Source organism: Populus nigra, chromosome 12 (genome assembly GCF_951802175.1).
Source record: "Populus nigra chromosome 12, ddPopNigr1.1, whole genome shotgun sequence".
Lineage (NCBI taxonomy): Eukaryota > Viridiplantae > Streptophyta > Magnoliopsida > Malpighiales > Salicaceae > Populus > Populus nigra.
The window spans coordinates 13,234,648-13,255,337 of record NC_084863.1 but is presented as its reverse complement, the minus strand read 5'-3'; the positions used below and the strand labels follow the sequence as shown (position 1 = coordinate 13,255,337).

Here is a 20,690-nt window from a genome sequence, read left to right as displayed (position 1 = left end):
AATTTTGTACTTGAAACCCAGGAAACAAAGCGCATTTGAAGAAACAAAAAAACTGAAAATACCAAGCACACAACATGTTGCACTTTGAAAACAGATTCCTGTAATGGAATTTTTCCTTTCAATTTTTTTTATTGGATAAAGTTGAGAAATTAAGCCTTCTCCGAGGGTAGAGTACGTTTCACTACTATAAATAGGAAGAAAGATCTCTTGAGGTATCACAACATTCACTAGCATATATACTACTTAAAATCAATGGAGTTGATTAACGAGGAAAGTGCTAGTGAGCTACTTCAAGCTCAAACTCATGTGTGGAATCATATATTCAACTTCATAAACTCCATGACTCTGAAATGTGCCGTTCAACTAGGCATACCAGACGTGATCCAAAAACATGGCAAACCCATGACCCTCTCGGAGCTTGTTTCTGCCCTACCAATCCACCCATCAAAAGCTCAATATGTCCACCGCCTTATGCGTATTCTCGTGCACTCTGGTTTCTTTTCCCAGCAAAATCTTAATGGCATTCACAACCAAGAAGCCTATTCCCTTACCCAATCCACTCGTCTCCTCCTCAAGGACAATCCCTGGAGTGTGAGACCTCTTTTACTTGTGCTGCTCGACCCAGTTCTGACAAAACCATGGGATTGCTTGAGCACTTGGTTCCAAAATGATGATCGCAATGCATTTAGTGTTGCCCATGAAAAGACATTTTGGGAGTACGCTGGCCAAGATGCAAGACTCAACAATCTCTTTAATGAAGCCATGGCTAGTGATAGCATACTGGCTAGTAAGTTGGTTGTAAGCAAATGTAAAGGCATCTTTGATGGGGTGAATTCCTTGGTGGATGTCGGGGGAGGCTTAGGAACTATGGCCAAGGGCATTGCTGAAGCATTTCCCCACATGGAATGCACTGTGTTTGATCTCCCCCATGTGGTTTCTGACTTGCAAGGCGGCAAAAACTTGAAGTATGTAGGAGGGGATATGTTCGAGGCAGTTCCTCCAGCAGATGCACTTTTACTCAAGGTAAATTAATTGTAACAGTATTCTTATACTAACACTATATATTAGTTTTTCTTCTATTATGAGTGATTCATAGGTCTCTGCGTCATATATCAACCCTTTCATCCCTAAATGTATTAGAAATGTTAAATATAATTTGTAACCTTCAATGTCTTTTATTAGTTTTTATGATCTTCATTAATTGAGCTTTGTAGTTTTTTTACTCTTCCTTGTACTATAAAATATGAGTAGAACAAGGAAATATAAAAAGATTTGCTTCTGGTATTGAGGTGCAGCTCTACCATTTATCCTTCCAATTCCTCATTCTTCTTTGTTTCCGCTTTTATTTCCAACAAGAAAATCGGAGTTAGGCAGGGGACTCCATGTATTAGAAAAAAAATTATCCCCTGTCTTCATTTATTTATTTTATATATCTTATGGCAAATGAAAAACAGTGGATACTTCATGACTGGAGTGATGAAGACTGCGTGAAAATACTTAAGCGATGCAAACAAGCAATTACGAGCAACGGGCAGCAGAAAGTTGGGAAGGTGATAATTATAGATATGGTGAGAGACAACCGGAATGGAGACGAGGGGTCAATTGGAACGCAGTTGCTTTTTGATCTAGAAATGATGGTGGCTCTTAGTGGCATGGAGAGAAATGAAAAGGAGTGGGCTCAGCTCTTCTTTGATGCTGGTTTCCTCAATTATAAGATACACCCTGTGCTAGGCGCAAGAGCTCTCATTGAGCTTTATCCTTGATAAGATCTTAGTAGTGTTTTGTTTTGTTTTGTTTTTGTTATGTTTAAGTGCGAAAATTCATGATATTATGGGTATTCAAAACCATGTTCTGTGCTTAAGTTCAGCTATGAATTGCTGCGAGTGACATCAAATAAAATTGTGTGACGTTTTCTCTCTAGCTTAAATAAATTTGTGTAATTTGTTGGGGTTTATAGCGATCATGTCTTACCAACTGCTCGTATCAAAATCTGTTTTTCTAAAAGTAAAAAATTAAATTCTTCAATAAAATGTGTCAGAGAGACGATGACAAACCGAAGGAAAAAGGATGGGCAAGATGATAATTCAGAGCGACTTTCTTTATTTATTTATAAATTCTTCAATAATAATTATGTTCACAAGAATTATTATTTATTATTTTTGTTATTATTATTATTATTTCATTATTTGTGGTTCTATATACTCTGTGAATTGACCATGATCTTATCAGATTATTTATTATTTTAACACTACTGCACTTTAAAAAAAAACATCAATTATTTGATTGTGTCATATTTTTTTTATGTTGTTTGTTATTACCTATTTTTGGGTTCCCATAAAAAAAAAGAGAAAATACAAAATATATATATCAAAAAAATATTCGGAAGAAATCCAAAAAATAATAGGAGCAAGAAAAGGATGTTGGAATACCGAAAAAAGGCTAAAATTGGTTGAGGAGGTTCAAAAATGCAAAAGGGTGAAATTTGACAATATATTTTTGACTGATGAGAGCCCTGTTGACAAAGAAAATTTAATTTGAGGAAAACAAGTCTAAAATCATATGTTTATTAACTCAATTAAATTTTATCTAAGGTTTAATTGAATTTATGGAGGGTTTTATTGCAATAAAAATAGATTTTTAAGTCAATTTAGGCTTTTATTTGATGAAATTAAAGTTCTGGGGTCCAATTATAATTTTAAAAAGTTGATTTAGTCAAATCAGGAGCTTAATTGCATAATTATTGAAGTTTGATGGCCAATTAGGGACTTGATTGAAACAATCCAAACCAAAGACCAAACCGGAAAAGGCGCTAAAATCAAGGGATCCAATTACAATTTATCCGAGGGCTTGATTACAAAATTGCAAAAACATCCAAAGACCAAATCAGAAATATGCATTTTGAATTAGAAAACGACATTGTTTCCTTGACAACTGTTTATCACCTTCTTCATCCGCAACGGTTTCGACAGTGAATGAGCGCCATCAATGGAGTCGTTTCAGTCTGGGGGGGCATGTTTCACGTCACCGTGATGCATGTCTGTCGTTACCAAGAAACGCCTGCGTCCTCTAGCTATAAAGCCAAAGGAGGAACCACACCAGAAGGAGAGGAAGAGAAAGAGAAGGAGCAGGGGGAGAAAGAAAACGAGGAAGAAGGGGGAAAACACAGGGAGAAAGAAAACAGGGAAGAAGGGGGAAAACACAGAGAGAAAGAAAAGAAAAAAAAGGGAAAGCGTGAACGTAAGAAGAGAAGAGAACAGGGAAAGGAAAGAAAATCTGAGAGAGAAAGAGAGGGAGGGAAGTGAATGAAGCACAAGAGAATGCAGGAGGAGGAAGAAGAAAATACAGAAAAATAACCAAAGCAGCATCCTCAATGTACCACAGCCCGTCCTTCTCTTCGCCGCCACCAGAGGCACCGCTAGCACCAATAACACCTCCACGAAGCCACTGCAGAAAGGCAGGAACACCGTTGACAGGAGGGAACAAAAAAAACCGAGTAAGCAGACAGCATAACCGAAACAGAGAAGAGAAAAAGAAGAAGCAGTGTTTACCACAAAGCCACCGTGAACTACAGCACCTCCACTCCAGGTAATCCTATTCCCTTTTGTTGAAGATCATCAGCCTTAATCAAGGCCTTTCCATATATGTTTTTGTCTATTCACAATCACAACCACAATCATATCTAATCCCTTCCTTATCTCTTGCTCATAATTATGTAATACTTTACCTTTCTTTTTCATGTTATGCATTACACATCAGATGTATATAAATATAAGAACACTCACCACCAAATGTGTGGCAGTTTCAAACATTCTCATGGTATCAAAGCTTCCATTGGATTAACATCCCACGATCATAATGGCCTCTAACTCATCTGATTCTTCTCCTACCCTTCTTCCCTTCAACACCATGATTCACATGGTTACAATCAAGCTCTCCTCCTCCAATTATCTTCTATGGAAGAGTAGCTTTTTCCTCTTCTTGAAAGTCAGGTGGCACTCTTGTGCCGCTACCACCATTTGATCCTCCCACCTCTCAGACACTAAACAACAGTCACCTAGCATGGAAATCAACTGACCAGCGTCTCCTCAGCCACCACTCCAAGGCCCGTGAAATTCTTCTCAAAGATGACCTTCAATTGATGAAGCGTGACACTCGTACAGTCACTGTCTATGCTCGTGCATTCAAAGCTTTATGTGATCAGCTTCATGCAATCAGTCGCCTAGTTGATGAAACCGACAAAGTTCACTGGTTTCTTCGTGGTCTCGGGCCAGATTTCTCCACTTTCTCAACTGCCCATATTGCACAAACTCTTCTCCCTGTTTCTCTAATCTCGTCTCTAAAGCTGAGAGTTTTGAAATTATTCAAAAATCTCTAGAGACTTTAGCGTCTCTAGTTGCAGCGTTCACTACCAACAGAAGCTCTTCTCATCATGGAAGCAGCTCCTTTTGCTAAAATCATGGTCGTGGATACGGGTCCAGTAACAACTCTTCCTATTTTTGACAGAGCTGTACTCACACCAACCAAGGTCGCCGCCCACCACGCTACCAAATCTGCTGACTGGAAGGACATTATGCAGATCGATGTAGGCAGCACTATGATCGACATGAACCCATAACATATCTTACTGAATCTGATTGGCTCTTGGACAAAGGGCTTCGGCTCACATGACTCCAGATCATTCCATATTGGAGCAAACCACAGCTTACACGGGTAAGGAATGTGTAATTGTAGGGAATGGTGCGTCCCTACCCATTACCCACATAGGCAATCTTCCCCCCCCTCTCCATATCTCAAATTGTTACATGTTTTAGTTGTTCCTCACCTTACTAAAAATCTTTTGTCCATCAGTAAACTCATAAATGATTTTCCTTTATCAGTTACCTTTGCTAATAATTTTTTCACTGTTCAGAATTGCCTAACAGGAAAGGTGGTGGCAACCGATAGACGTGATGGAGGCTTATATGTGCTAGAGTGTGGAAATTCTGCATTTATTTCTCTCCTTAAAAATAAATCTCTTCATGCTTCATATGATTTATGGCATGCACGCCTTAGACATGTGAATCATTATATTCGTGCTTTATTAAATAAAAAAGGACAACTTCATCTCACTTCTTTATTGCGCCATCTCCTAAGTTATGTGATACATGTCAACGTTTAAAAAATAATCGCTTGCCTTATTCTTGTAATGAACACAGGTCATCAAATGCATTAGATCTAATTCACTGTGACATTTAAGGTCCTTCACCTATAAAATCTAATTTGGGCCATAACTATTATGTTTTGTTTATTGATGATTATTCTCGCTTTACTTGGCTTTATCCTTTGAAATTGAAATCTGACCTCTATGATTCCTTTATTCAAGTTCAAACATTTGTTGAAAAACAATATTCTTCTCGCATAAATTTTTTTCAAAATGACGGTGGTGCAAAATTTACAAGTAAATGCTTTAAAACTCACCTTCATACCTCGGGTATCCATTATCAGCTATCTTACCCATATACTCCTGCCCAAAATGGTCGCGCTGAAAGAAAACATCGTCATGTGACTGAAACTGGTTTGGCTCTTCTTTTCCATTCTCACACTTCTCCTCACTTCTGGGTTGATGTCTTTAGCACTACAGCTTACATCATCAACTGTTTGCCCACATCACTTCTCGGAGGTAGGTCCCCCTTTGAACTTCTATATGATTCTCCTCCTAATTATGAGAATTTTCATCCTTTTGGTTGTCGTGTGTATCCATGTTTACATGATTATATGCCAAATAAATTTTCCCCTCGAAGTATTCCTTGCTTTTTTATGGGCTACATAACTTCTTATAAAGGGTTTCGTTGTCTTGACCCCTCTACATCTAGAATATATATATCACTCGACATGCTCAATTTGATGAAAATTACTTTCCCTTTTTAGATACCTCTCAGGCTCAACCCATGTCTTCCCTCCAATTTTCTAATTTTTTAGAACCAACTCCTCCCTATACAAACATGCCCACTTCTTCCCCAACGCCACATTCCCAGTATATTACACAGTCCGGATCTAACTCGTGTATTCTTTGTACTGATCTTGTAAATGAGTCTTTGCATATGGACAATTCTATTGCTGGTTCTTCTTCGCAACACTCAGAACCTAGTTCAACTTCTCTTGCACCCACTGAACTGGCTCCTACTATTCTAGTTGTTGCCTCTCAGATGAGTTCTCATCCTATGCCCACACGAGCCAAAGCTGGAATTTTTAAAACTTGGCAACTGGCAAATCTTTTTTTTATGATCTTCTAGTCTTCTCTCAGCTCTTTTGGCATCCATTGAACCAAAAGGATTCAAATCAGCTGCTAAGAATCCTTCTTGGCTCGCCGTCATGGATGAAGAAGTTCAAGCTTTGCAAAATAATCACACTTGGAATTTGGTCCCTCGACCAGCCAACACCAACATTGTGGGTTCTAAAGGTCACTAGCTTGGGCCAGTGACCATGCACAGGTGGCTGGGTCCAGCCCAGCCACATGGGCTGGGGGGCCCAGCCCAGAAAAAAAAAATCTTTTCAAAAATCTGTGATTTTCTGCAAATATTTTATTGTATTTTGATCAATATTGATTTATATTTTTGTACTGTAAAGATACAAATCCGGTATTAAATATTTGGTTTTCGTCAAAAAAGAAAAAAATACTTAAAAAAATGAAAAAATAAAATAAAATAAAATATTTTGTTTTCATACATATGGTCAAGTCTCTCTAAACAAAATTTAAAAAAATCATATTATATCTTCATAAAAAAAAAGGGTTTTAGCATGCATTTTGGCTTTAATAACCAGTTTATTAAAGTCATGAGAACTGGTCAATATTTCAAAAATTTGAAAAAAATTAATTTATTTTCTTTTAATATCTGGGGTTACAACCTTATACGTAAGACGTATTTTGGATATTAAATTTTTTTATTGATGTTAGAACGGTTAAGTTTTACCCTATAAGACAATGACCTCCTTACCTAGGAGAACTTTTCTTAAACCATAGACGGACCAACAACTAGAAAACACGACAAGACCTTAGATTTTATCAAACAATAAACAATGCAGCCTACCTTAGGTAAGGCGTATGTGGGGTGCTAATACCTTCCCTTTACGCAACCAATCCCCATACCCGATCTCTAAGATCAGTTAGGGTTCCTAGTGATCAAAATACTAGGTGGCGACTCCCATTCCATTTTACCACTAATAAAAGACAAGAATTCCTTGTCTCCCCACATTTGCCACATTAGATACATTTTGAGGGTGGAAGTATTCGCCGCGAAGCCGCACATATGCGACACTGTTGTCGATGAGTTAAGTTAGTGTAAAAAATATGAATTTTATTCTCGTTTTTCTTTTCACTTTGGTTTTGAAACATGGAATTAGTTTCACACTTCTATAAGGGCTTAACACTTAAAGATAGACAAATGATGGAATTGATGTGCAATGTAACTTTTGAAGTTAAAGACCCTTATAATACAATGGAGTGCCTAGATTTGATAGTTGAAAATACTCAAAATTAGGATATTGCAGGCATTTATGAGGCACTGAGTAAAACTCAGCCCTATACATAAAGTGGTAACATGTACGACCTTAGAAACAATTATAGCCTTCAAGCTAAATTTGAATCTTTAGCTAAAAAAAATGAGGCACAAGAATTGGAAAAAAAAAATGGTCAGTTAAAATCTATTCAAGAAATTGTGTGTCAAATCTGTGAAATTAATTAACACTCAACCAATGATTGTTCAACTTTTTCATCTTTTAAGGAATGTCTTTATTAACAAGTTAATGTTTTAAACACTTTATAAAGGCTTAATCCATAAACGCAAACTTAAATCCTATTTGGAGAAATCATCTAAATTTTATTTGGAAGAGTAGTAACAATAATGCACAAACTTTATAGTCACCCTTTCAAGCACACCATAATTTAAAAAAATTTCAAGGATATGCACCTCCATATATTCCCTCTTCTTAACCATAACAAAATTTCAAAGTACAATATAACCTAAGTATAGGTAGCTTAAGAAGCCAACATATAATAAGTCAAATCAGTCATGACTCTTCACAATGATAAGGCTATTGAAAAACATGTTTTAAAACCTTATAAGAAAGATGATGAATCAATTTCTAAAGGTTAAAAAGATGTTGAACTTGAGCATTGCAAAGAAAAGATTGATTCCTTACCAGTACTTCCATTTCTTCATGTCATGACTAATCAAATAAAAGTGAATCACAATTCTAAAATTTTTGAAATTTTCACACAAATAAATATCAATATACCTTTATTGGATGTTATTAAATAGGTACCCTCTTATGCCAAAATTTTAAAAGACTTGTGCACTGTGAAAACAAAACTGAATGTTAAATAGAATGTTGTTTTAGCCCAAGAAATATAATTCTTGAAAACAATAATGCTTTGAAATATAAAGACCCTAGTTGTCTTATAATTTCATGGCTTATTGGAGAACATAAAATTGAAAAAGTTTTACTTGATCTTGAAGATAGTGTGAATTTACTTTTATATTCAGTTTTTCAAAATCTCAATCCAATTGAGTTAAAACCAACTTTTGTAACTCTTTTACTTGTTGATATATATATATATATATAACCTATAAAAGCAGTTGAAGATGTGTTAGTATAAGTTGATAAATTCATTTATCATGTAGATAGTATTGTCTTGGATGCACAATTCGTTAAAGCATGCAATTCAATTCCTATTATTTTAGGACGTTCATTTTTTACAACTTTTAATGCATTGATTAATTGTAGGAATGAAGTAATGAAGTTATCCTTTTAAAACATGACATTGGAAATGAATCATTTACTGTATTTCTAACAGGAAATCGGTAAGTCTTACCCAAGTTATACCTAAGTAGTCTGGAGCTATTATGGTATGTTACTTTATAGGCTCTTTTATGAGAAACCTTGTTACTTACTAGTGAAACTTGAACATAAAGCTTATAGGGCCTTTGATATAAGAATCTAAAAAATAAAAATATTTTTAAGGTGAATGGACATCATTTGAATGCATACTTTAATGATTTTTTATTATGAAAATAAATCCATTGATTTGAATGATCTTGTTTGTAAAATTGATTTTTTTCTCACATTGTTTTATGTTTCATTTTTGTGCGACTTTCTAATTAGGATGATAAAGTAGGTAGGACTTCTACTCCTAACATGACTCTTAAAATCCATCATAATAAATATTTTACAATGGTTATTAGTAAAATTCATAACAAGGTTTTATCATACGCTTCATTTTGAATTATTCAAGTTTACAAACTCTTTTGTTGTTATCACTTAATTCTGCTCATGTACTTATTTAGAAAGCATTCATAAACCATTTTTTTCACACACAAACTAGTATTCATAAATCCTAGTTGGGTTGGTTCTTGTCAAATTGGAACACCATTTGATTTTTGAGTTATAACTGGAGTTATCGATCTTGGATTCAAATGTGGTTTGGCTTGATAAAAAGCTAAGATGCAAGCTTAAAACATTCATGAAAAGCCCAAAACTCAATATTGTTGTTTTTAAGTTCAAATCTTAGCAAGAATCTATCTTGCAGCCTTGACATTGTTCGATGTTCAACCTATATATGGAGTTATAAAAGCCCAAATAAACTCACTCTTTTTGGGTTGGAAAGCGTAGACAAATATCCACAACTTTCATGAAGACAATCTAATTAGATTATGATTTTATTAATGACGTTTTGTCCAATCATCAAATTAATAGTTAGTCATCATATCAATAATTCTAGATTTTAGCCTATAAAATGAGGCATTTACCATTCATTTAAGATATATTGGTTTTGAGATCAAGATTCATTATCTTGCTTTATTCATTTGCATTTATAATATTCAAGTTTTATTTCATGTTATATTTTCATTGATCTCTTGTTTATACTTATTATTTTTCTTATTATACTTAGTTAATTTCTATCATACTCTCGTCTTATTTATTTATATTTTTCTTCTTAATTATGTTTAGTTAAGTTTCTTTTTGACAATGTCAAAAGGTTACACTAATTGTGTAAGAATAAGTATCGTACAAACTCAACATGGACTTTAATGTTTGAATTCAAGAAAATTTTCTATTAAAATGTGTTGTAATTATTATCTTAATCAATTTTAATATCTTCCTTGTTAAGTGATGAGTCTTGATTTATAGTGTATAATCATTGGCACAACAAATACTTGATTCTTTCATAGCTTACCGCTTGGAAAACCGACACCTATACTATGAAAGGATCTTGATTTGTTGTTGAAATAAATTAGCACCATTAATACTTGACAACATTTACAAACGTTGGTGTTATTCAAATAAGATAATTAAAGATAATTAATATGATAATGTTAATAAATTAAAATGAGCTATTAATGATAAATCATCTTATTGAAATCTCTTTTGTGTATGGTTTCTAGTTGAGTAATGGAAAAAGTTTAGACTATTTACTTGAAATACTATTAGTGGATTCTCTCAGTTGAGCTATTAAAATGTATTGTTAATTTTTTTTAATTGTGATATTGGACTTGTGTGAACTTTTTTTTTATTAACGTGAGTGTCCAGGTCAGCTTGTGCGCACCTCGACTAATCCCACGAGCCCTGAAGTTAAAAACCATGTAAGCCTCCAGAGACCATCATATTAGCAACTACAGGGTTAGAAGACTTGTGTGAACTTTATGTGTATTGGCTATGTATATAAGATGTGAATTTATCTTGGATGCATAATAATTGTTATGGTCCATAAAGTTAACTCGGGAAAAATGAAAGGATATTGATTCGTGGAAGATAAGATTGCATGGTGTGTGATTTGACCTTTATTGTATTCAAAATTATCCTAAAAAGTTTATATACTTTTCTTTTTTTAATTTTGATGTCTAACAATTGTTTTATTATTTGTGAAGCTAACCTGTTATAAATGAACCATCTGGTTGTTGCTAAAGGATGTTGGAAAGTGAATAACAATAACTATTAATATGCTACTTATTATTTTAAAATAAAACAAGAAAATTTATTATATCCATGCGAATCTATTTTCATGTGACGTTGAGAGAATTTAGATCGAATGAATGTAATCTCACAAATGCTTTTTATTATATAATCTGTGATCTCACAAATGCTTATTGAAAGTAAGTAGTGATTCTCAAGCCCATTTCAAATATAATATGAGAAAGAAGTCAAAGCTTATTTATTATTTACCATCTATTTTAGTCCCAACACACATATTTCAAAAGTGAGGACTAAATCATGTTATCAGTCCTAAATCTCATATTATTATCTTAAGTCTTAGTAGTTCTTTATCTTCAACAATAAAAGCACATATATTAGTTTAGATAAATTCTTAACATGTAAGTATAATATATATATATTTATCATAATAAACAAATAAACATAAAGCAACTTACCTTATGTAGAATTTTTTTAGGTACTTTTCATTTTTAATTTAGTATAACTAGTCCTTCAATCAAGAATCTCTAAAAAAACAATTAAAGTTTTTAATTACCATAAAATTAGATGGTAGCTTATTTTTCTATTTTTACTATTTGTATTTATTAGTTCTCTAAGATGTCCCTTACGACAGAATGGTAACTCTGCTATGAATATTATAGCTAATCTTTGTTTGCTTGTTTCTCGATGATAATATGTTTCATGTGTTTCTACACATGCTCCGAATACCTTTGATATGCTTCCGAATACCTTTGATATGCTTGTTTGTGATTAATGTGTGTATAGTATTTTGATTTGGTGTTTATATTTTTTATTTATATGATTATTGTATGTCAGTATTTCATTCATCATTATTTCTTATAGGATTGAATATGTATTTATACTAATGCACACACAAGATAACATTGTTTTTGCGTACACAACATAAAGGGTAAGGTTTTTAAAAGCATATAATATAAGATAGGTTTAACGTCTAATGAAAAGAATTATATATATATATATATATATATATATATATATATATATATATATATATATATATCACCAAAAACAAGTTGGTGTACACTAAAGATAAAGATTTTAACATGAACCTGATGATTTATTTCTGGTACTTCAAAGATCTCTTTGTTATCCAACCACCAACTGCCGCGTCCATGTTGTCCTCCCCAGACTCTACCAGACAACAAGGGTAACTCCCTTTTTCAATCTCTCTCATCTCAGACAGGATCATACTAACTAATTTGCCTGAGGAACTAACTAGCGGTTCCTTTGCCAACTAGTCCCTTCTTGTCAAAGATCTTTGGATGACAAGTAATGAGCTAAATAAATGTTGAAGATGTATAGAGATTGGATTTTTTTTATCTTTTTTCTGCCTACATAAAAGGATTTTTATTATGGGACATCAAAACCCTATATGGCATAAAGCCTTAAATTAAGGGAGCCTAAAGGGTTATTCCCAGCCACAGCCCACCAAGTCTCATCACTTCACATCACCTTGCAGCCATTAATTAGAAACAACTGCAGTAACAAGATGCAATTGTGTTTTTTGAACAAAGAATAGGGAAAGAACAAAAGGCAGAAGACTTTTACAGCTACAAATCACAGGTAAAACCTTGCATGGAGAAATAGTAACAAGAAATTATGAAATTGACCGCTACTGGTTAGTATACTTGATTGGGTGAGATGAGAGAGTCATGTGAAACCTAAATTTTAGCTTCCATTGGATCAAAATTCAATCTAAACTTGGACAAACAATGAAACACATCTATATCTACTTGTGTCTTGTAATAAATATGATCTTGAGAGCTCAATTTCGAGTAGTATACATGTAATTCAGCTTTGAACATCGTCCCAACCATTTTTTCAGGAGCCACAAACTTTAAATGCAAAGCAAACTAAAATTTGTAAGACCTTCAATAAATTTGCTTACATCAAGCTACAAATCTAACCATTATCTCCATTTCAACACTAAAACCTGGCTATTTACTTGACAGCTAAACTGCATAATTAAGATAATTAATATGACAAATACTAAAATCAACTGGATCGTGAAGTGAAATAACCCACTACAAAATATGAGAAAATACAGCACATAATAAATAAATAACACCTTAACAGCATAATAAACGACACAAAAACAAATTAATGTTGCTCAAATTGAGGCAACTAGTTTCTCTACTAAATATCAGACCCATTGTTCATCATGAGTCCTTAACAGGATGATAGCAAAACTCCTTGTGCAGAAAATAGAAAGTACACACTAAGCCCTAGAGCAATCAACATACAAATGACACAAGGTCAGCAAGTTGATAGCAATCAGCAGCCTTACAAACAAGTAACAGTATTGATAGAAATAGCGAAACTGAGGCTCCAATCAAGAAGTCATAGGTAAAGGCAATTTCCAAAAACAGACTGATAGCTACAGGGACATCGGAGGCAGATTGAAAGATTAATTTGATGAACATCGCTGTCAATATTCTTAAGACCACAGATGCTCTCAAAAATGGTCTTTTTGTATTGTTTTGACTAATGTAGAAAAAACCAATGTAAAGAATTTAATTAAGGGTTACCACTTCAGAAAATAAAAAAGATCTTAAAGTTCAGAAAACAAACCCGCATAAAAAAAAAACGGTGTCAATATTTTTTGTTTTTCTCATATATATTTTTAAAATCTTATGGGTCTTATTATTTAAGCATTTAATTCTTATCATTTAAGCATTTAATTTTCCTTCTCGAAAAACATAAAACAGATGTGGTCATTTTATTTTTTTTTATCAGTTGTCGTTTAAAAAAATAACAAATTAATCTTAAAAGAATAAAATAACATAGAAATATATATTGCAAATCTTCATAGCTTATCGATTCAGTGAAGTTAGATTGCCAGAATTGAATCAAATCAAACAACGTTCGAAACGTGCAATTGCTACTTATATCACTTTTACACTTTAATCTGAATACAGCCGGCAGAAACCTCACATATAATCCCTAACATATTATATAGTTATCAATTCACTCTCAAAATTTCGTATTCAAGTGATAAATGACACAATACATTAGTGTTAAATTGAGAATTTTCCTTACTTAATTTTAACTCCTTTTCCACCATGTTTAAAATCCAAAGTGCAATTGCCAGGTTTCGCCGACCGTCCATCACTCCATCCTTTTTTCATTGTTGTGCTTGTTTTTAGTTTGATAAAATCTAAGAACAAAACTAAACATAAACTTACCTTTTCAAGTCAAAATCATAATGGATTTTAAATGAATTTCATGATTGGTTACGGCATACTGTATTTTTTTCAAAGACGAACGCTTCTTTTCTCTATTGAGAAACAAGAGGTTACAAAGATGAGAGAATGTTGTGGATATGATAAAACATAAAAAAAAGAAAAGAAAAGAAAAGAAAAGGGGATTTGCTCTAACAAAGATATAGATATTGAAGATCTTCGCAGTTCAATAATGACCATACCCTTTTGGATGTTCTTGTTGAGTTAAAATGTATTATAAGATTATGGATATCGTTTTCAAAGGAGATTATGCATATCTTCTTCTTGTTTTACATTAAATTCATGTGCGTTTAGAGCATCATGAGCATGTATGCAACTTTCACCCCCAAAAAAAAAAAAAACAGCACCTGAGGAAATCTTTTAAGCCATAAGTTGCTGTTAACCGGTGAATTTATGACCACAAAAAATTGTTATAAAAATCAAGCAATTGGGATCCTTTAAGTCCTTTTGATTGAAAGATTTCACATTTTTTTATGGATACTTTATTGGTTTTGATGAAAGAAAGTATCTTTTGAAGAAAAAAAATCAAAACTTATTATCAATATAATTAAAAAAAACTTGGGGTGTAAACATTGTTTAATCAACAGTGAATCATCTAAAGTTTTTTTTTTTATTTGTCTTTTTTTAAAACTGATTAGTTTTTTAATTTGATTCTATTGATCCTTTAATGGATAGTGAATCATCTAAAGGTTTTTTTTATTCATTTGTTTTTTTTTTCTGTTTTGTAACCTGATTGTTTTTTCAATTTAATCCTTTTTATATTTGATTGATTTAGAGTTAAAATTTATAATTTGTTTTGATTGGCTTTCGTATGAGATCCTCACGGTGTCGAGAAACAAATCTGATGATCGATTGATGCTTGATTAACAAAATCAAAGTTAATTTTGTTGTTTTTTATTTCATGATTAAATCCTTCCAAGTTATTAAAAACTCTAATATATAAAAATTGAGGAAATATGTATTTTTCTTGTGAAAAATCTCTTTTATTTATTTATTTATAATTTTTTTATTTAAAAAAAAAAAGATTTTTGTGTAATAGTACGATTATTAGAACAAAAACATAAAGCAACCAAAATAATGAAATTTAAATGCCATATGTCCCGGGACAGGAAAATCGATGCTACTTTCACCGTCTTCTGGCCTGAATTTCTACGCAGAGAGAATCAGGAAATTGACCTAGAGAAGGATACCGTAGGCAGTAACGTCATCTGGGTAGCAAGAGATGATGGGATTTATTTGAAGAGACGAGAAGCTTTTTTTTTCAGTTGTATGTTCTCCAAACCTCCCGTGAAGAACTTTTTGTAAAAAAAATGGGATAAAAATGATAACCATACGGCTCATAATTATGGAGTTAATTTTCAAATTAAATAAGAACTACCTTTTAATCTTATTCCCTTCATAAACTCTTCCCCACGTCAGAAATTAATTCCATGCATTCTAACTAACTTCATCTTTTTTTCTTCATAAACTCCATGACTTTAAAATGTGCCGTTCAACTAGGCATACCAGATGTGATCCAAAAACATGGCAAACCCATGACCCTCTCGGAGCTTGTTTCTGCCTTACCGATCCACCCATCAAAAGCTCAATATGTCCACTGCCTTATGCGTATTCTCGTGCACTCCGGTTTCTTTTCCCAGCAAAATCTTAATGGCATTCACAACCAAGAAGCATATTCCCTTACCCCATTCCACTCGTCTCCTCCTCAAGGAAATCCCTGGAGCGTGAGACCTCTTTTACTTCTGGTGCTTGACCCAGTTCTGACAAAACCATGGGATTGCTTGAGCACTTGGTTCCAAAATGATGATCGCAATGCATTTAGTGTTGCCCATGAAAAGACACTTTGGGAGTACGCTGGCCAAGATGGAAGGCTCAACAATCTCTTTAATGAAGCCATGGCTAGTGATAGCATACTGGCTAGTAAGTTGGTTGTAAGCAAATGTAAAGGCATCTTTGATGGGGTGAATTCCTTGGTGGATGTCGGGGGAGGCTTAGGAACTATGGCCAAGGGCATTGCTGAAGCATTTCCCCACATGGACTGCACTGTGTTTGATCTCTCCCATGTGGTTTCTGACTTGCAAGGCAGCATGGGGACAGGGTTGGCCATGATAATTCATAACGAATTTAATTAGAGAAGTGATAGCATGGGGACAGGGTTAGGTATTAGGTGATAGACCACTAGAATTATATTATTATTATTTATCATAAAAATCATTGACACAAATTATTTAAAAATAAGATTTAAATCCAACATTTTTTGTTGTGTTATAGGTCGAATCCTTACTGCTTGTGGTAATGGTTGTTGGGTTTTCACTTTTATTTGCTTTCCATTATTGGTTGTCTTATCATACATTTGCCGATGTCTCGATAAAATCATGTTCTTTTGAGTATATGCAAGCTTAATAATCTTGGAATTCGGTATGGAGTGCAAGAGAATCCAACTGAATCAATACAAAACTAATTACTTATAAAATTAATTGTGTGAAACTTAAAAAAAAATACATTAAAATATTCAATTTTGTACTTGAAACCCAGGAAACAAAGCGCATTTGAAGAAACAAAAAACTGAAAATACCAAGCACAAAACATGTTGCACTGTGAAAACAGATTCCTGTAAAGAAATTTTTCCTTTTAATTTTTTTTATTGGATAAAGTGAGAAATTAAGCCTTCTCCGAGGGTAGAGTACGTTTCACTACTATAAATATGAAGAGAGATCTCTTGAGGTATCACAACATGCACTAGCATATATACTACTTGAAATCAATGGAGTTGATTAACAAGGAAAGTGCTGGTGAGCTACTTCAAGCTCAAACTCATGTGTGGAATCATATATTAAACTTCATAAACTCCATGACTTTGAAATGTGCCGTTCAACTAGGCATACCAGATGTGATCCAAAAACATGGCAAACCCATGACCCTCTCGGAGCTTGTTTCTGCCCTACCGATCCACCCATCGAAAGCTCAATATGTCCACCGCCTTATGCGTATTCTCGTGCACTCTGGTTTCTTTTCCCAGCAAAATCTTAATGGCATTCACAACCAAGAAGCCTATTCCCTTACCCAATCCACTCGTCTCCTCCTCAAGGACAATCCCTGGAGTGTGAGACCTCTTTTACTTGTGCTGCTCGACCCAGTTCTGACAAAACCATGGGATTGCTTGAGCACTTGGTTCCAAAATGATGATCGCAATGCATTTAGTGTTGCCCATGAAAAGACATTTTGGGAGTACGCTGGCCAAGATGCAAGACTCAACAATCTCTTTAATGAAGCCATGGCTAGTGATAGCATACTGGCTAGTAAGTTGGTTGTAAGCAAATGTAAAGGCATCTTTGATGGGGTGAATTCCTTGGTGGATGTCGGGGGAGGCTTAGGAACTATGGCCAAGGGCATTGCTGAAGCATTTCCCCACATGGAATGCACTGTGTTTGATCTCCCCCATGTGGTTTCTGACTTGCAAGGCGGCAAAAACTTGAAGTATGTAGGAGGGGATATGTTCGAGGCAGTTCCTCCAGCAGATGCACTTTTACTCAAGGTAAATTAATTGTAACAGTATTCTTATACTAACACTATATATTAGTTTTTCTTCTATTATGAGTGATTCATAGGTCTCTGCGTCATATATCAACCCTTTCATCCCTAAATGTATTAGAAATGTTAAATATAATTTGTAACCTTCAATGTCTTTTATTAGTTTTTATGATCTTCATTAATTGAGCTTTGTAGTTTTTTTACTCTTCCTTGTACTATAAAATATGAGTAGAACAAGGAAATATAAAAAGATTTGCTTCTGGTATTGAGGTGCAGCTCTACCATTTATCCTTCCAATTCCTCATTCTTCTTTGTTTCCGCTTTTATTTCCAACAAGAAAATCGGAGTTAGGCAGGGGACTCCATGTATTAGAAAAAAAATTATCCCCTGTCTTCATTTATTTATTTTATATATCTTATGGCAAATGAAAAACAGTGGATACTTCATGACTGGAGTGATGAAGACTGCGTGAAAATACTTAAGCGATGCAAACAAGCAATTACGAGCAAGGGGCAGCAGAAAGTTGGGAAGGTGATAATTATAGATATGGTGAGAGAGAACCAGAATGGAGACGAGGGGTCAATTGAAACGCAGTTGCTTTTTGATCTAGAAATGATGGTGGCTGCTAGTGGCATGGAGAGAAATGAAAAGGAGTGGGCTAAGCTCTTCTTTGAAGCTGGTTTCCTCAATTATAAGATACACCCTGTGCTAGGCGCAAGAGCTCTCATTGAGCTTTATCCTTTATAAGATCTTAGTAGTGTTTTGTATTGTTTTGTTTTTGTTATGTTTAAGTGTGAAAATTCATGATATTATGGTTTTCAAAACCATGTTCTGTGCATAAGTTCAGCAATGAATTGCTGCGAGTGACATCAAATAAAATTGTGTGACGTTTTCTCTCTAGCTTAAATAAATTTGTGTAATTTGTTGGGATTTATAGCGATCATGTCTTACCAACTGCTCGTATCAAAATCTGTTTTTCTAAAAGTAAAAAATTAAATTCTTCAATAAAATGTGTCAGAGAGACGATGACAAACCGAAGGAAAAAGGATGGGCAAGATGATAATTCAGAGGGACTTTCTTTATTTATTTATAAACTCTTCAATAATAATTCTGCTCACAAGAATTATTATTGTTATTATTATTATTATTTTATTATTTGTGGTTCTATATACTCTGTGAATCAACTAAGATCTTGTCAGATTATTTATTATTTAGATATTTTTGTACTTGAAAAAAAACCTCAATTATTTGATCGCGTCATGTTTTTTATGATATTGTCGATGAGGTAAGTTAGTGTACAAAATATGAATTTTATTCTCGTTTTTTCTTTCACTTTGGTTTTAAAACATGGAATTAGTTTCACACTTCTATAAGGGCTTAACACTTAAAGATAAACAAATGATGAAATTAATGTACAATGGAACTTTTAAAGTTAAAGACCCTTATAATACAATGGAGTGTCTAGATTTGATAGTTAAAAATACTCAAAATTAGGATATTGCGGGCATTTATGAGGCACTGAGTAAAACTCTGCCCTATACATAAAGTGGCAACATGTACAACCTTAGAAAAGATTATGGCCTTCAAGCTAAATTTGAATTTTTAGTTAGAAAAAATGAGGCACTAGAATTGAAAAAAAATGACCAGTTAAAATCCATTCAAGAAATTGTGTGTTAAATTTATGAAATTAATTAACACTCAACCAATAATTGTCTAAAAATATCTCCATTAACAAGTTAATGTTTTAAACACTTTTTAAAGGCTAAATCCTAATCCATAAACGCAAACTTAAATCCTGGTTAAGAAAATCATCCAAATTTCATTTGAAAGAGTAATAATAATAATGCATAAACTTCATAGCCACCCTTTCAAGCACACCATAATTTTAAAAAAATTCAAGGATATACACCTCCTTATGTTCTCTCTTCTAGAAACAAATCTTGAGGAAACACTGCATGCATTCATTGAAAAGCCAGAGTCAATCAATACTAAAAATTCTCAAACTATGATAGATTTAAAAGATACTCTTGCAAATTCACATCAGCTTTTATTTTTCAAGAAAAAGGTAAGTTTTCTTCTCAACCATAACAAAATTCCAAAATACAACACAACCTAAGGACATGTAGCTCAAAAAGCCAACACATGTAAAGTCAAATCAGTCATGACTATTCACAATGACAAGGCTATTGAAAAACATGTTCTTAAACCTTGTGAGAAAGATGGTGAATCAATTTATAAAAGTAAAAAAGAGGTTGAACTTGAGCATTGCGAAAAAAAGATTGATTTATCACCAGTACTTTCATGTCTTCATGTCATGAAATTTTCACACAAATAATAATCATGGATCACAGATGGCATGAACTGTCAGTGTGATGATTGCCCTTTATGTAAGAGTGGTGGTGGCTAGGTTGGGAGATAAAGGTGGCTAGGTTTTTTTTCTTTTTTTATTTTTAATGTTTGTTCTTTGTATCTCGTTCTCCTTTTTGCCTTCTCTTTTCTTCCATGCGGATTTGTATTTATAAAGCATAAGAATTCCAAATCCTAATCAACTCGTTATTTTTAAAATTTAAATTTAAATTTGAAAAGGATTAATTGAATATGTTAGTAATTTGTTTCAACTAAATATCAAAAGAAAAATAAACATCTATTATAATTCTCATTTCTTTTATACATTATCTAATTGCATTTTTAATCAAAATAAATTTTTAATCTTTTAATTTATAGTCTTTAACATAATAATTTTAAATCATGTTTGACCATTATAACATATCTCGATTACAACTTTATACTCTAGACTCTATAGTTCATGCATCCATAAAACTCCAAGCAACTCTTATTTTCCAGAGTATAATTAAAATTAGTGGGATGACAGCTAACCATAATAATCGTTATAACCCATTATTTATCCTCAATTTTTTAATATATTTT

General features: G+C 33.4%; 3 protein-coding genes across 3 annotated transcripts; all 3 read left to right on the top strand.

Moving 5' to 3' along the window:
- The first annotated feature begins 233 nt into the window (after window positions 1-233).
- LOC133669562 (trans-resveratrol di-O-methyltransferase-like) lies at window positions 234-1,931 on the top strand. The gene is made up of 2 exons (XM_062089756.1): window positions 234-1,023; window positions 1,455-1,931. Exons 1-2 carry the CDS (start codon window positions 253-255, stop codon window positions 1,761-1,763), a joined length of 1,080 nt encoding a protein of 359 aa, XP_061945740.1. The 5' UTR covers window positions 234-252; the 3' UTR covers window positions 1,764-1,931.
- A 13,754-nt stretch (window positions 1,932-15,685) lies between these two features.
- LOC133669024 (trans-resveratrol di-O-methyltransferase-like) lies at window positions 15,686-16,363 on the top strand. The gene has a single exon (XM_062089039.1). It carries the CDS (start codon window positions 15,704-15,706, stop codon window positions 16,361-16,363), a length of 660 nt encoding a protein of 219 aa, XP_061945023.1. The 5' UTR covers window positions 15,686-15,703.
- Window positions 16,364-16,810: 447 nt separating this feature from the next.
- Window positions 16,811-18,662, top strand: LOC133669559 (trans-resveratrol di-O-methyltransferase-like). Its single transcript, XM_062089751.1, has 2 exons — window positions 16,811-17,766; window positions 18,198-18,662. Exons 1-2 carry the CDS (start codon window positions 16,996-16,998, stop codon window positions 18,507-18,509), a joined length of 1,083 nt encoding a protein of 360 aa, XP_061945735.1. The 5' UTR covers window positions 16,811-16,995; the 3' UTR covers window positions 18,510-18,662.
- Window positions 18,663-20,690: the final 2,028 nt, after the last annotated feature.